Here is a 15,977-nt window from a genome sequence, read left to right on the forward strand (position 1 = left end):
TAATTGCAATGAAAGCAAATCAGATCAGATGTTGTAGTGGTGGTGGTAGTAGCAGTACAATCCCTGTTGACATGTCCAGTTCGGCCGCACTTGAAGTAGCCTAAACTACCCGCCTTACACGGCCCCTCATGCCCCCTGCCGCACTTGCCGCAGCGGCCTCGGCCCTGTTGGCCCTTCCCTCGAGAATCTACCTTGGGCTTTTTTCCCGAGACCTCTGTGCCAGACACTACCTCTGGCTTCCTCTTCATTTCCATCTCCAAATCAATCTCCCTCTCACGAGCCCTCGCTGTCATATCCTCCAGCGTCCTGCAGCTAGACCGGCTCACAAACTGTCTGATATCACTCCTCAGCATCTCATGGTATCGGGCCTTTTTCATCTCCTCGTCCGCCACGTACTACGGAACGAAAAGGGCCCTCTCCCTGAAATTGGCGGTAATCTCCGCCACTGTCTCAGTCATCTGTCGGAGATCCTGGAACTCCCTAGCAAGCTGCTGCACCTCAATAACAGGTGCGAACTCGGCCCTGAACCTGGTCGTGAAATCACTCCAAGTCATCGCATCCAACACTGCATCATCCCCAATAGCTCTCCCAACCTCCTCTCACCAGTCACGTGCCCTGTCCTTCAGAAGACAGGACGCAAGCCTAACCTTGTCCCCCTCGCGACATCTGCTGGTGCGGAATGCGTTGGAAACATCAGCCAACCAGCTGCTGCTAGCAATGGGGTCCCGAGCCCCAAGATAGTCGGGAGCTCCACATGCTCTGAACTCCCTGAACGTCAATGTGCACGACCCCATCATGGCCGCTATCTCAGTGCGAAAAGCGCTCAACTTCTCATCCAGAAGCTCTAAAATACCCTCCTTGACCGATCCAAATATCACAGGAGTCTGCTCTAGGATGTTGCGTGTAACCTCAGACGAAATAAACTCCCTCGTCTGCTCGGATCCAGAGCCCGAGCCTGATCCCTCACCTGAAGTGCCCGCCGGCCTAGGACGTAGAACCACCATACTGAAAATACATCATAACAAACATCAGTATACTCATCAAATCTCGAGGGATCTAACATGCTACAAGTTTCCTGGATTCATCTCAGCCTTTCCTGATTCGAGTACGGATCCTCTGCTTTCAGTAGTACGGGCCCATACTACCTTCCACATCTATCCGTACTTTCCTCAAGAACTGCCTCGACTCCACCAAGTCCCTTATACTACTACTACTACTGTTGATCTCATACTAAACTCTTCCTAGGATTGCCCTCGGGTAATCACCAACCCACTCTCCGCTATCAGCTGCATAAGAAGTCCCTGCTACCTCCCCCTAACTAGCTCGTGAATACTATTACATATCACTAAGACTAGATAATTCTTCGAATGAGAGATCCTACCCTACAACGGTTGGAATCAAACAAGAGCTGCGCAATAGAGCTAGACCTAACCTTCTGAAATTATTTAGTCCTCGCAATACGTAACGTAGCACATTCACTTTCTAGTTAGTAAAAGATAACTAGAACTCCTAAAAGCACAAAGCAAGCAGCATTCGAGCATCGACTAAACATAATCAACCATATCTCTCTCAGGCTATCCCTGACTAATCTGTACTAGCATGCAGTTCATAAAGCTGAGATACATATAGCAGGCATATAGGGCATCCTTCCTAGATCCTTAATCCTAAACTAGCATGCAATTCTCATAAAGCTGATACACATATAATAGGCACATAAGGCATCCTCCCTAGCTCATTAGTCCTAATCTAGCATGATGTTCTCATAAAGTTGATAATCATAACATAACATAAACTTGTATGGGTAATTTGGGAGTTACTTGAGCTCGGCTGATTACATGCACCACACTCTTTTACCTTTTTCAAAGTTCTTTTCTCTTTTCAAAATTCTTTTCTTTTTCTCAAAGTTCTTTTATAAAAATGATTTTCTTTTGAAACTTTCCATACCAATTCCTTAGTTTGAGTTCAGACACACCTGAGAGCGTGCCTGAATCCCTCAAACCAAGGCTCTGATACCAAATTGAAACATCCCAAAATTACGGTCCAAAAATTTCGTTTTAAAATCATTATTTAAACCATAAAACATCCATCGTCATAATAAAACAAGAACCGTGTATCTCAAAAACATCATGTCAAATATTGTATCAAATCATATAAGTAATCATTAGAGTCTAAAACAATCCCAGGCTGAAACTATGGTGTGTGCCATGCGATCATCCTGATCCCTTCCCCTTGCTAGTGGAAGTACCTGAAACCAAAACTGAAAACTGTAAGCACGAAGCTTAGTGAGTTCCCCAAACTACCACATACCATAGAAATATCATGCAAGTAGGAGATTCGGGCCCCGCCCACTCTCATGGAGATTCGGGCCCCGACCACACTCCGATATCTAGGATATTCAGGCCCCGCCCACACTCCATTGTCTAGGAAATTCGGGCCCCGCCCCCACTCTGCTATCTAGGAGATTCGGGCCCCCGCCCACACTCCGCTGTCTAGGAGATTCGGGCCCCGCCCACACTCCGCTACTAATAGGCATACAAGTATCACACAGACAACAAGTACATCTACCAAACAATCACATATCTATACTCAAATAATACTATGAGAATCAGGCCCCGCCCACTCTAATCAACTATAATCTTCGGTCCCCGCCCACACTTACCAACTACATATAAGCATCAAGCCCCGCCCACTCTAAGCTACTACATATCACTTATACGGGCCGACCTTGGTGCCGTAGACCCGTTCCTACTAGAGGAAACTCACCTCGTAAGAATAACTGCTGAAAACTCGAGTGAGGAATCCCTGTCTACTGTCTCGGCGACTCTTCGGCTATAAATTCATAATAACACTTAATCAAAAATTGATAACTCTTCGTAGGGTAAAATGACCAGTTTACCCCTGGTCAAGGTCAACACTCTGGTCAAAGTCAACATTCTGGGTTGACCAAATCGTCGAGTCAACCTCTCAACTCGTCGAGTTCTATAACTCAGAAATCCTAAAAACGCGATCCAACTCTCCAAGTCGTTCCACCGACTCGTCGAGTTCTATCGGGCTGCTTAGTCGCGACTTGGCTCATCCACTCGTCGAGTCCTTCAACAAACTCGTCAAGTTCTACTAACTGTAATCGAGACAACACGATACGAATCGTCGAGTTCCCTTATGGACTCGACGAGTCCTTCTGTCTGTTTGGCCATCTTAATAGATTAAGCCCCTATCTCCTAGATCCAAGGTTCTTAGCTCGTTTGTCCATTGGAAAGGCCCTCCTAAGGGTAAAGTTTCCAACTTTATCCGTTCATAGCTCTTCTAAAAGGGTTTAGACAAAACCCTAATTCCTATAAAACATGAATCTTGTCCAAAAGGCCATATAATCTCAAATCCACGCATACAAACCCAGATCTAAGGTTTTAGCATATGTTGGACACATAAAGCTCCGAACTTTCCTTCCATGCATAGTCTTTTAGGGCTAAAAAGACCATAAACTTGCTTATATGCCTGCATGGGGCTTCCATGGTCATAAAGTTTGCACCTTTATGCCATGGAACCCTTTCTAGATCCTAGATCTGAGATATAAGTCACTTGGGACGTCCCAACCCCAAGGACCAAGGTTCTTGACCCAAAACTTTCATAATATGGAGATAACTAGATCTAAGAGAAGAATGATCAAGTTGGAAACTTGATTACCAGAAAATGCAGTAAATGAAGTGTAGCTCCTGGATCTACTTCTTCCCGTTTGAGCCTTCTATCTTCTTCTTCTCCCACAAGTTTCACAATGCACAAAAACACTCAAAATGGAAAGAACTAGCTCAAGATCACTTATGGCGGATTAGGGTTTTGATAATAGGGTTTGGAGGTGATGGAGGCTGGGGTCGAGGCCAGATATGATGTTTAAATAGGGTGCAAACCCTGAAAATAAGTGTTTCCTCCTGATGGACCTACTCGCCGAGTCCAGGCTCGGACTCGTCGAGTAGACCATTTAAATCCCGCGACCAAGCTGGCACCTACTCGACGAGTTAGGGCTACTAACTCATTGAGTACCTCTTACAAAAATGAATATTTTAATAAATTAAATGCGTACTAGGAACGGGGCGTTACAAAAACAATGAATATCAAAATTAACATGAATTTTCAACATTTCTATGCATTGAATGATCATTACAAAAATCAAATCTTATTTTAGTAGTCTTAAAAAAAAATAGAAACAATCAGCCTTCTCTAACCTCAGATTCTAAATCAGACTTCTTTAACCTCAAAATGCAACTCCTAGCATTATGCTTTGGTTTATGACATAAACTACACAACCTGGAACCCTTTTTAGATGTCTCAATCGCTTTCTCTCTAGTGCTCTTGATTTTTTTTACCACTGGCACATCCCTTGTTTCTGATCCCCTGTGCATTATGAATGTTGATAACATCACGTACTGCAGCTCCAATAATTTTTTCAATGTGTACAGATCCACTCGAAGATGACCTTGATGAGGTACATAAAGGAACACCACTATCAACCTCCTGAAGTTGCTTTATATATTTAGCCAACTCATCCTCATTATTTTCTATCTTGTTACTGGACAAACGAAGAATAGCATAAGCATCTTAAATCAAACATTCATTTTTACTGTCTTTATGAGGACACGAGTACTTTTTTCTCAACAATCCATCATCTATGATATCTTTCCCCCATCTCCTCAAAATGAAATTTGATGGAATTTCATCATACACTTTCATATTTAATATGAAAAACATATGACGACATAACACTCCTTCCTGGACAAAAAGCATGCAGCTATAACTGATGCTAATGTTATCGCTCCTTATACTAAATACAACCTACAAAATTATCATTAATAAACAAATTAATATGTGAATAAGAAATTCTATCTCATACCATTCGATAAAAGTTATACAAATTAACATTGATTCACATTATTAATCAACATCAGAAATCATAATACTATAACATAAATATGTACTTAAAATCAAATTCACAAAAAAAAAATACATATTCCATACTAATCTAATGAAAAATACAAACCAATTTATAACTCTATGAGAATTCACACTCTGAATTGGCAAAACATCCTACATTCACAGTGTGAATTTTTAAACTACATTCTATATTGACTAAACTCTATTAGGATAAAGAGACATACCTTGTAACGAGTATTAGGACAATGAGAAGGAAGACTCTTTCGATAAAAATCATCAGAATCTTCATCCTCATTCACATTTTTATCAATCAACTTTTTTTCTTCTTATCTCTCAAAACATAAACTTCACTTTCATCTTCAATAACTACAAATTCTTGAACACAATAAAACACGGATTTGTATAACTCTTTCTGAATGTCAAAGAAAATATTATGTGTATAAATTTCCGATGCATGCTTTTCAATAGCCAAAGGAGTCCTTAGCTTGGGGGTAGTACTTGTGGACTGATAATCTAATAAAGATTGATGATGTCTTTGCTTCTCTATTACACTATCAAATGACATCATGAACTTCACTAAATTTGATTTATGATGCAAAAAATGTGAGAAAGCATAATTCGGGCTCTTTGATCTTGAAGTAGTTCGGATCAAAGCAGAAAGTTCAAGATCTCTCATATAAGCTGAAATCCATAAATCCCTTATTTAACAGTCTTTAACCAGTCATTTTCTTTGAGATGGAACTTATCTAACATTGTTGACCAGTAACTTTCAAAATCTTGTGGAGAACATTGAAGATTCCATATAATATCAAAAATAAATCTTTTGGAAGTCTGGATGGTTATAAACATCGATAGGAATCTAAAAAAATACATAAGAATCATTACATAAGTTGAATATTTGATGTAGTTCATAGTAACATAACAATTTTTCACATTGTGAATTGACAGTGTGATTTATGATTTAGATTTGTTTCTTTCATCATATGCAAATTTGAATTGTGAATTCACAGTGTGCTTTATGATCTAGATGGTTATAAACATATATAGGAATCAAGAAACAAAGAATATAACTTTTCCTCAAGTTTTTGAGTGATTTGCCACATGCATAGTATATGCTTGGATTCAGGAAGGAAAAAAAATTAACAACTTTCTTCATTGATGAATCATCATCTGTTACAATCATCATGGGTGGCTTGACAAATGCTTTACGAAACTATTCAAGCAACCACACATATGTATTTGTTGTCTCACGGGCTAGTAAACCATCTACAAAAGTAACACAACGCTTGTGGTAGTCAACTCCAGTAAAAAGAACAAACACCATAGAATACCTGAATTTTTTTTATAAGTATTATTAAAAAGAACAAATACCATAAAAGGAACAAAAAAAGATTAAGAATTACTTGTTTGTTTGATAAGTAGCATCAAAAGATAGTACATCTCCAAATTCCTTATAGTTAGCTTTCGAAGTATCATCAGCCCAAAAAAGTCCAGCAAGATGATCATCAACATCTGTTTGGACCTCAAATGAAAAATTAGAGAAACATAATTTTCTGTTTGTCAATATATCCACAACCATTTGGGAATCTTTGACACCAATTTTAGAATTCAAATCTCTATGAAATTTTTTGAAGTCGACTGCAGTCCCTCCCCTAGAATCAAAGCCACCCTTCATACTACTCACCAAGTGATAAGCTTTTGAAGCACCAATGTTACAAGTACCAACCTTATGTATAAAGGATTCATCAACAAAAGTGATTGTCATATTAATCCTTAATAAAAGCAACTGACCTTGAGCAACAAGTTCATGGTTATGATCTTCAACAAACACATAAATGTAGAACATTAAAGAACATCGGAGATTCTTGAACTTTGAAACAGCAGGGCATCCGTTCTTCTTAGAAGAAGTTCTCCTTCTCTTAACATCTGAAAAGTTCACATTAATATTTTCATTCTTGAACGACTCCGTGAAACCGGATCTACTACATGTGGAATATCTAAGACGAATTGTGCCATCATTGTATCTTTTTTGACTTGACATATTCACATCAAAACCAGATTCTTGACCATAAGTCTTGTAAAAGTCAAGACCAATGTCCAACGAATCAAACAACAATATGTATCAACTTATCATAACGAACAAGCTTAAAAGACTCAGTATTGTAGAGCTCAAAATTAACACTATAACGAGAATTACTGCTATTTGAATGATCAATATTCATACTTGAAGATGATTGATCATGAGCTGCAAAAGCAAAAAAAAAACATCTATTTTATTACATTACATAGAAAATGTGAAATTTATATTAAGAAAAAAAAACTTACGTGATTGTTCATTAATAGTTGAATGCAAATCTGAACAAGAATTACTGCTATTTGAATTATCAATATTCATACTTGAAGATGATTGATCATGAACTGCAAAAGAAAAAAAACATCTATTTTATTACATTACATAAAAAATGTGAAATTTATATTAAGAAAAAAAACTTATGTGATTGTTCATTAATAGTTGAATGCAAATCTGAATAAGAACTCGGAGAACTCATAATGAATCGGTAACCTGGAGTTTATATAGAGATTAGAATTGATAATGATACAAAAAAGGAAACAAATAAACAAGATAATCGCGAAACTTTAAAATATATGTACAATATAAGATAATATTCTCAAAAACACTAAAAGTTTGGAGATTATTTGAATGTCGAAGATGCACAAGATATAATTGATTATCTAAATGTCGAATATACATTACAGACGAATGATTACAAAAACGACCGAAGGAAAAACAGTAACATCAAACGCATATTCAACATACGTCATAAAATTTGCAAATTAACAATAAAAACATAATTATTTGAAGATTAAACGGTAAAATCATGAGAATTTGACAATCAGACGGGTACAACAATAATAAAAATAAGTTGATAAACAATGCATCGGAAGAACAACGGTAAAATGAAAATCTATAACTGACCTAATAATCATAAACGAAAGATGAATAGATGTTAAAAAATACCTGATTATTAGCTGAAATCTGAATAAACTATTAATAAATTTGATGAAAAATGTTGAGATTTCGAAGAAAAGACGAGAGTATTTTGGATCGATCGGTGGTGAAGATGACGGACAGAAGCTAACGGAGACAAACAAGACTATTAAATGAGAGCCTAAAATTACCAAAATGTCCCTCCGTGTTTATTTTGGTTAATTAAAGGTTAATGGCCAAAATTAAAAGAAAATAGATGGTTAAGATAGGTTCATTGATTTCTTGATCCATATTGGTTCTATATTGAATTCTTTTCTATATATATATATATATATATATATATATATATATATATATATATATATATATATATATATATATAATGCATCATCTAAGATTGCTAGTTTTGTTTTGTTTTTTTTTTTTTTTCTTTAAGAACAAACTTGTTGGTTTAATCATTTGCAGTTAAATTTTAAATACTTGTTGTAAATAGGACAACTGTAATTAATAAGACTGAAAAGATGATCCAAATTGGAAGTCGAATCAACTTACAAAATTTTTGCAGGGTATACAACTTTTGCCAATTTTGCGATAGCTTGGACGAAGTTTCTGATGGTTGCATATAAATAAACAGAGTCAAAAAATGTTTGAGGGAAACTGCCAACATGGCATGTATACCAGAATGTACTGCTGCTCTGAGCTTCTGAACATATATTCTCTCACATAAAAAGCGTTTCTCCCTCTATCTATCTCTCTCTCATAAAACCATACACACACAAACACACACACAGAAAGAGGAAGCAACGTTAATGGCGATCGATTCATCACCGGAAAAATTAGCCGATGAGGCTCAAGTATTCATACCGGAAGAGTGGGAGGAAGCAGCGGAAGTCGTTGCTTATGATTCAATCACTTGTCCGCCTCCGATTTGCGTCATCTGCGGCCCTCCAAACAGCGGCAAAACAACCTTCTCTCGTCATCTTCTCAATGTTCTTATCCAACGGTATACTCTTACAATCATACTCATTTGGATGAGATTAGATATTTCTTTAAAGCTATATGTATATACTGTTTAATCTGTTTCCATATTTGTTCATACAGATACAGGAGAGTCGCTTACTTGGATACAGACGTAGGTCAAGCTGAATTTACACCTCCAGGATGCTTATCACTTACTCTGGCTGACAAGATAACTCCAGGTTTTCATCAATTCTTTCATATTTCTGTGATTTGATTACTTAAACTGAATGATAATCTACATTCTACACATCTGAATTGTGCATTGAATCGGCATTAACGGCTTGTCTCTTTCTTAATTCCAGATCTGGCGATTCCATGCTTGAAAACGCCTGAGAGGTATTTATCTTCAATGCATTCGAGACTCCCCATTTTTCTCTAGTTATATAATCGTAAACCGTTGTCCTGTTTTAACTTTAACGACGTTCTTTACATGTTCTAAACCTCTGCAGATGCTTCTTCTTTGGTGATATATCCCCAAGAAAGGATCCACAGACGTATCTGAAATACATACACGAACTGTATGATTTCTATCACCAAACCATCAGGGGTGAACATCTCAAAATTGGTGTTCCCCTGGTTGTCAATACTCCTGGTTGGGTAGAAGGTTATGGACTTAATCTACTCATGAACATGCTAAAACATATTGCTCCTACGCAAGTGATCAAAGTCCATGTCCTTACTGAAACTAAGAACTTACCAACTGGAGCATTTTGGTTACCAGATCCGGCTTCACACGAAGTAACCCTAATTGATATCAATTCAAATCGCCAGGATTCCTCAAAGAAATCGTAGGCATATTTCATATTTCTATTTCTATTTCTAATAATCAAAACATGACCATATGAAAATGAGATTGTTTATGTTTATCCAGGGTGCAATCACAGGATGACGCACGGCTTCTTCGTGATCTTCGTTTGCTGGCTTATTTCAGAAAATGCTTCCCAATTAACATGAGTTTAACCACAATCCAGGAGCTTGATCATGCATTAGCTGTACACGCTCCTTATGAAATTCTCATGTCCTCTGTAACAATCAAGCAACTACATTCCCAGGTGAATTAACAATCTTGAAACTGGATAAACAGTTTTCGTTCATGTAATCCTTCCATTTTCTTGAATTACTCATAGTTGGGATTTTTAGGATATGGAAGCATTCTACAAATCAAATTGCAGTATTGTCGCATTGGCTGATAGCTCTTTAAGTCGTCAAAATTCACCCTGCTGTGTTGGCCTTGGTATGATACTTTATATATTTGATTTTCATTAATAATTAATAAATAGTGCTAAAATTGTTCATTATGGATTCAGGGATTGTGACAGAGGTAGACATGTCAAGAAAGATTATGTGTTTGATTACACCAGTTCCAGAACACATACTGGAGAAGGTTGATATTTTACTTCATGGTTTAATCAAAATCCCTGCTTGTTTGATAAAGGTACGTAAAAGAGTTTATTAAACTGTTTTGAAATTTAATAATAATTGCTATATTATTTACACAATTAATTGCAATTAACTAATGTGTATTATTTATAAACAATGTTGGTCAATAGATTTTGATTTTTGAAAATAAATGGTTACATTTTCAGGTGCAGGGACACAAGACTTCAAGTAGTGTGCCATTGACGACTAATTGAAAGATCCGTGATAGCTACTGACGTTTTATATTTACTTTTAGCTAACAAAATAAATATCGATTGAACATTTGCTTTATTAATTTACTTTTGTAGATGTTATGTCTTTTTCTCTGGTTAATTAGCTAAAACTCTAACTTTTATTAAATGAGATACCAAGTCATTATATAAAAAATAAAAAATAAAAAAAATGTGATATTTATAATTATATGGATATGGTTATGTACATTATTTCTTGCGACCTAACAAAGGATGCATAGAAACGACGTCGGAATTTGCTTTTCTGTTGATTTGGTTATTTTCACAAAAATGGATCTGTTGCAAATTGCCGTGTAAAATGGGTGTTTGTCACAAAAAAGGAAACGGTTCTCACCAGTCACCACTTGTTTACATATTTTATTTTGTATGTTGAAACAAAATCCTTTTTACAACCTCACTTTCTTAATTTCATTTTATACCCTGATTATATTTATGTGTATATGTGTATATCGTTAAAATTACATGACCAAAATTATGTATCATATTTAACATTGGTATTAGAATTTCCATCAATATTGGAATCACATTAAAGATATCGACGTGTTTTTAAATAAGGAAATTATGTAAGAAAATATTTTATAATTTACAAGGACATAAAAGAAATTTTTGTGAGACCCATTTTTTACACATCATTCTTTTCTTTTTCCTTTTTTTTTTGGTCAAAGAAGACTAATTCTTACAAGGAAATTGTAACTATCCAAATTTTACAAATCTTTTTGAAAATAAACCCATATTTTAGAGAAACTCCGAAAATTGCATGGTTAACCATTAATTTAGGTAAAAACATTCAACTAACCTAAAACATTGGGAATGTCTTTTAGTCACTAATCACTTCAAAGTAACCTTGTTAATTTAGTATCACACAAACATACCTTCTCTCTAGCTAAAAAATCTAGAGAAACTAGTCGATCTCATATTCTCATTACTTTCTTAACAATTGTTCATTTCACCATTTCACCATTTTTCCATCAATTAGGTTTGTATTTGTTTTTTTACGCGAAAATGTCAGTATCAAAAAGAACATTCCGGATGTTCGTGGAGGAAGAACTAGGTGAATTCCCACATTTCGTGGTAGGAGCCATGCTCGAATGGTTACTAATAGCCTCCCTTTTCATCGACCGGTTTCTCGCATTTATGTCCAATAAATTTGCCATGATGTTCGAACTGGACCCACCGTGCGTTCTGTGCACACGAATCGATCAATCCCTCGTGGGCACCAACCCTAGCACCTACTACAACAACTCCATATGTGAATCCCACAAAAAAGACATCTCCTCCTTAGCCTATTGTCACGTCCATCGAAAATTATCTGATATCCGAAACATGTGTGAAGCGTGTCTCCTCTCATTCGCAACAGATAAAGAAGCAGACTTTGATGAGATCAAGAAACCCGTTGAGCAAAAAGACACGGTTGCCCCTAAGGATCAACAAAAAGACGATGACAACAATATGTCAACACCGAAGAATCTGAAACCAGTGAAAACAAAAGCGACGAATGGGAATAATGGTGGTAGTGGTAAGGATGGTGAGATGATGAGCAAGTGTTGTTGTTGTGGTGAGCCTTTTACTACAAGGACTCCTTCAAAAGCTTTTGTTAGGACACCTGCGCATTTACACGGGACGTCTGTTTTGACCCCTAGAGCGCCTTTGACACCAATGGGATGGCGGAATGATGATGCCAAGAATATGGAATTGCCTCATGTTAGGTATGCACTGCCTAATTTTACATCGGTTAATGAAGCGGATGTTGCTAAAGATAACAAAGGATTGAATACGGAGTCTAAAGGTGAGTTCCTTTTATGGTCTAATATTTTAAGTTATGGATCTTATCTATATGATGTTTGTAGTAGGTAAAGAGGAGATGAAATCCGCAACAAATCCACTATTACCCGATTCTGATGAACTAAATGATGAATCTTTGAAAACCCCAAAAGGAAACAAGTTCTTCGGGGTCCCACTTGCGGAAGTTATTGTCAACAGTCCAAGATTCGCCAACAAACTACTACCCAAAAAACTTCCATTAGAAAAACTCGATTTCCTCTCCGATGATGAGGGACCCGGAGAAGGGGATTCCATTTCCATTGTTCATCACCTCAAAAAACAAGTCCGTGCAGACAGAAAAATACTCACGGATTTATATCAAGAACTTAACGAAGAACGAAGCGCTTCAGCTGTTGCAGCTAATAATTCCATGGCCATGATTACTCGATTGCAAACTGAGAAAGCTTCAATTGAAATGGAGGCGTTGCAGTATCAGAGAATGATGGAAGAACAAGCAGAATATGATCAAGAAGCCATTCAGATACTTAAGGATATGCTTATTCAGAAGGAGAAAGATATCACAATGATGGAAAAGGAGCTTCAGATTTATAAAGAGAAATTTGGAGAAATTAACAAGGAAGATATCGAGAGATTTGCTCGTGATCGTGATGATTTTGAAAGTGAGAGATTTCAGCTTTCTGGGATGTTGAATAACTTGGAAAATCTTATACATTCAAATACAGATGATACAGGTGTTGGTTATGACAAAGATATAGGTATATGTGTATTTTAACACTAAAACCAATCTTTTATAAATTATATTGCTAATTTTGTAATTTTGATTAACAGAAGAAGAAAAGAAAGCGAGCTTGGAAAGAGAGATGTCTTTGATTAAGGAAAGAATGAATGTGATGGAATCAGATAGTGGATATCTGAAGCACACTGGAATGGCACTCCAAAAGGGTGATGAAAGAGCTGACCTTCTTACAGAGATAGCTCAAAATCTTCGAAAGCTCAGGACATGACAAAACACATAAATAAATTAATAATCTCTCCAGTTTTTGATTTTTGATAGAAAAAAAAAATCTGAAATGGAAAAAGGAGCAAACAATGGTTTGATTTTGTCTTGAAATCACAAAAACAATTTACAAGAAGTAATCCGGGGTTCTGCGTGCAGTGTCGGGCTCCACCTGGCGAGGGGCAGGGTCAAACTGTAAGAAGTTTTGGTCCATCTTTTCTCCAATTTCAAGTATTGCAGCCATGTTTCCGCATCTGTAGCAATAGTTTGGTGCACTGAATACAGTTACAACATTATTTTCCTGAAACAAAAAAAAAAAAAAAAAAAAAAAAAAAAGTTAGTTTTTTAGAGAGTATATTGTTATAAATGTTTAATGTTTGCAAACGAACCTGAGACCAATTGTAACCTTCCATGACAAGCTGATGAGCTCTAGAAATAAGAGTGAGGCCATTTGTGTGGTTAAATTGTGCAGCTATATCTTGTCCAAAAGTGTACCCGGCCCCACGAGGAGAGATTCCCCAACCACATCGGTCATCAGGGTCAGACCACAAAAGATCACACATTGGCCCTTCATGAGGAACCTGAAATAGTAACATTACAAATTTTTAACTTTTTTTAACCCTCTTTATGTTCTGATAAGGTTTATACTTTATATACTAACTGACCTCTTGTATGCGATCTAAAGCACGAATGTTATCAAGTGTATCTAAAGAAGGAGACAACCCACCATGCAGACAAAAAACCTGCAATCATAGTTCATAACTTCATATTCATAATAAGTAAATGCAAGTTAAATATGGGAAGGAAGGTGGGTGATTTTGCATACCTGGCTTTCAATAAGGGCAGTGAGGGGGAGATAATCGAAAAGGTCAGTAAAATGTTTCCACACATTGGCATTTCCATACTTCCTCAAGCACTCGTCATAAAATCCATACCTGAAAGTCAGGGAATTCCTTGCATTGTTCAAACTTTGAAGATCATTTTAGAAGCACACTTACTTCCTGTACACTTCCATATTCAAGAAGAGAATTTGTGCAAGACAAATCACAATTTGCAGCAACACTAACCATAGCATGTTAAATGGAAGCAAAGCTTGTGAGTTGTGACATATTCTTATTATTCATCTTGGTTGATATGGACTTACATTGATATGTCATAAATCTTGCCATGTTATCAATTGTATGAGGCAAGTGGTTGGGATGTTAATTACCACAAAACACAAGAAAATATTTATTCTATATTGACAACCTAATAAGGTAACAAAATTAACTTTCTAGTTGCAATGGAGTTGAAAGGTAAAGAAACGAAATCTCACACTTGAGTTATTTGTCTGCTCTCATGGTTTCCTCTAAGAATCGTAATCCTATCTCTATAACGAACTTTCAACGCCACTAGAAGTGAAACAGTCTCCACCGAGTAGTAACCTCGATCTGCATGAATCAAATAAGAACATACTCAATAACGAAGCAGATTCAACCACAATCATCTTCATCATTCTATATCAAGTTAAATTGCACTAGCCATAATGACTAATCAAAGTTGAACTAATCAACAATATCTGCTCCACACACAACAGTATCTAATGCATTTAGTTGTTAAAATTACAGTACTAACCAACATAGTCTCCCATAAACAGATAATTAGTATCAGGAGCACTGCCGCCTATACGAAAGAGCTCGAGTAAGTCGTGGAACTGTCCATGTATATCTCCACACACAGTCACCGGACATTTGACAGGTTGTACGTTCCACTCTTCCACTAAAATAGCCCTCGCCTGATCACAAAGCGTCCTCACCTCTGACTCCGGTAGCGGCTTACAGTCCATCAAGTGCTCGATCTGACGGTCTAGATCCGATTGCAACGGCATTTTAACGGATTTTTTATGTTGGGATTCAAAGATCTGGAAAGAAAATTAGCATTTAAGTTATATGAAGCTCCACTGGAGTCGCCGGCGACCTTGATCAAGGTTCGCTCATTTCTGCCGGCGGCGGGAGATATTTTTAGGTCTGTGGAGAGAGGGAGGGGCAGCTTTGAAATGTTTTGAACCATGGGGTGGTTAAACTACTTATTTCAGCTATTCGTTTGGATGTGGTCCTCGAATTTATCTGTTTTTAACATTTGGTCGAAATTTTAAATTTCTTTTACATATAAACTACGTATCATTTAATTACAACGAAATGACGAGCATAATTTTTAATTTGGTTGAGCTTTATTAAAATTATTTTTTTTTAAATCCGTTTTTAGTTGAATCGGTCTGGTAAACGGTTTTTAATTTGACCATCGGCTCAACATGGTTTTCATAATTTTTATGTATTTTTTATCATATATATATATATATATATATATATATATATATATATATAGGTTCAGGTGTTTTAAGTAAGTATTATGTTATTGTATGCATAAATGTGGGCCAATCAAAATTTAAAATATAAATAAATAATTAAATAAATAAATAAGGGTAAATAGGTAATTTGATAATTAGTTTCCACAAATAATATCATATAATTATGGTAACCATTGACTTCAGCTACCAGGCTTTTTAAAACCACCGTAACCCTAATCAAACCATCTCCAGCCGTCACCTCCATCCTTA

The 15,977-nt window shown here is 36.5% G+C and overlaps 3 protein-coding genes across 3 annotated transcripts; 2 read left to right on the plus strand and 1 right to left on the minus strand.

The window, feature by feature from the left end:
• The first annotated feature begins 8,550 nt into the window (after positions 1-8,550).
• Positions 8,551-10,771, plus strand: LOC145116092 (polynucleotide 5'-hydroxyl-kinase NOL9-like). The gene is made up of 8 exons (XM_079052448.1): positions 8,551-8,915; positions 9,014-9,111; positions 9,235-9,268; positions 9,382-9,720; positions 9,804-9,984; positions 10,073-10,166; positions 10,240-10,367; positions 10,519-10,771. Exons 1-8 carry the CDS (start codon positions 8,722-8,724, stop codon positions 10,564-10,566), a joined length of 1,116 nt encoding a protein of 371 aa, XP_078908574.1. The 5' UTR covers positions 8,551-8,721; the 3' UTR covers positions 10,567-10,771.
• A 698-nt stretch (positions 10,772-11,469) lies between these two features.
• LOC145114653 (putative myosin-binding protein 5) lies at positions 11,470-13,681 on the plus strand. The gene is made up of 3 exons (XM_079050710.1): positions 11,470-12,388; positions 12,450-13,139; positions 13,213-13,681. The coding sequence occupies exons 1-3, from the start codon at positions 11,605-11,607 to the stop codon at positions 13,386-13,388; spliced, it is 1,650 nt and encodes a 549-aa protein (XP_078906836.1). The 5' UTR covers positions 11,470-11,604; the 3' UTR covers positions 13,389-13,681.
• On the minus strand, positions 13,386-15,430 carry LOC145114655 (serine/threonine-protein phosphatase PP2A catalytic subunit). The gene is made up of 6 exons (XM_079050711.1): positions 14,996-15,430; positions 14,697-14,811; positions 14,208-14,316; positions 14,047-14,124; positions 13,771-13,962; positions 13,386-13,682 (listed from the first exon to the last, which is right to left on the minus strand). Exons 1-6 carry the CDS (start codon positions 15,246-15,248, stop codon positions 13,509-13,511), a joined length of 921 nt encoding a protein of 306 aa, XP_078906837.1. The 5' UTR covers positions 15,249-15,430; the 3' UTR covers positions 13,386-13,508.
• Positions 15,431-15,977: the final 547 nt, after the last annotated feature.

This window comes from Lactuca virosa, chromosome 5 (genome assembly GCF_052849685.1).
Source record: "Lactuca virosa cultivar CGN04683 chromosome 5, Lactuca_virosa_CGN04683_v6, whole genome shotgun sequence".
NCBI lineage: Eukaryota > Viridiplantae > Streptophyta > Magnoliopsida > Asterales > Asteraceae > Lactuca > Lactuca virosa.

Bases quoted from the DNA above. Each gene is read 5' to 3' on its own strand.
- LOC145116092 (XM_079052448.1), top strand. From the start codon at position 8,722: ATGGCGATCGATTCATCACCGGAAAAATTAGCCGATGAGGCTCAAGTA. The intron at 9,269-9,381 runs GTATTTATCTTC...AAACCTCTGCAG, and splicing joins TGCTTGAAAACGCCTGAGAG to ATGCTTCTTCTTTGGTGATA. The intron at 9,985-10,072 runs GTGAATTAACAA...TGGGATTTTTAG, and splicing joins TCAAGCAACTACATTCCCAG to GATATGGAAGCATTCTACAA.
- LOC145114655 (XM_079050711.1), bottom strand. From the start codon at position 15,248: ATGCCGTTGCAATCGGATCTAGACCGTCAGATCGAGCACTTGATGGAC. The intron at 14,317-14,696 runs GTGAGATTTCGT...CCTGACTTTCAG, and splicing joins AGCAGACAAATAACTCAAGT to GTATGGATTTTATGACGAGT. The intron at 13,683-13,770 runs GTTCGTTTGCAA...TTTTTGTTTCAG, and splicing joins AAGGTTACAATTGGTCTCAG to GAAAATAATGTTGTAACTGT.
- LOC145114653 (XM_079050710.1), top strand. From the start codon at position 11,605: ATGTCAGTATCAAAAAGAACATTCCGGATGTTCGTGGAGGAAGAACTA. The intron at 12,389-12,449 runs GTGAGTTCCTTT...TGATGTTTGTAG, and splicing joins ATTGAATACGGAGTCTAAAG to TAGGTAAAGAGGAGATGAAA. The intron at 13,140-13,212 runs GTATATGTGTAT...TTTGATTAACAG, and splicing joins TGGTTATGACAAAGATATAG to AAGAAGAAAAGAAAGCGAGC.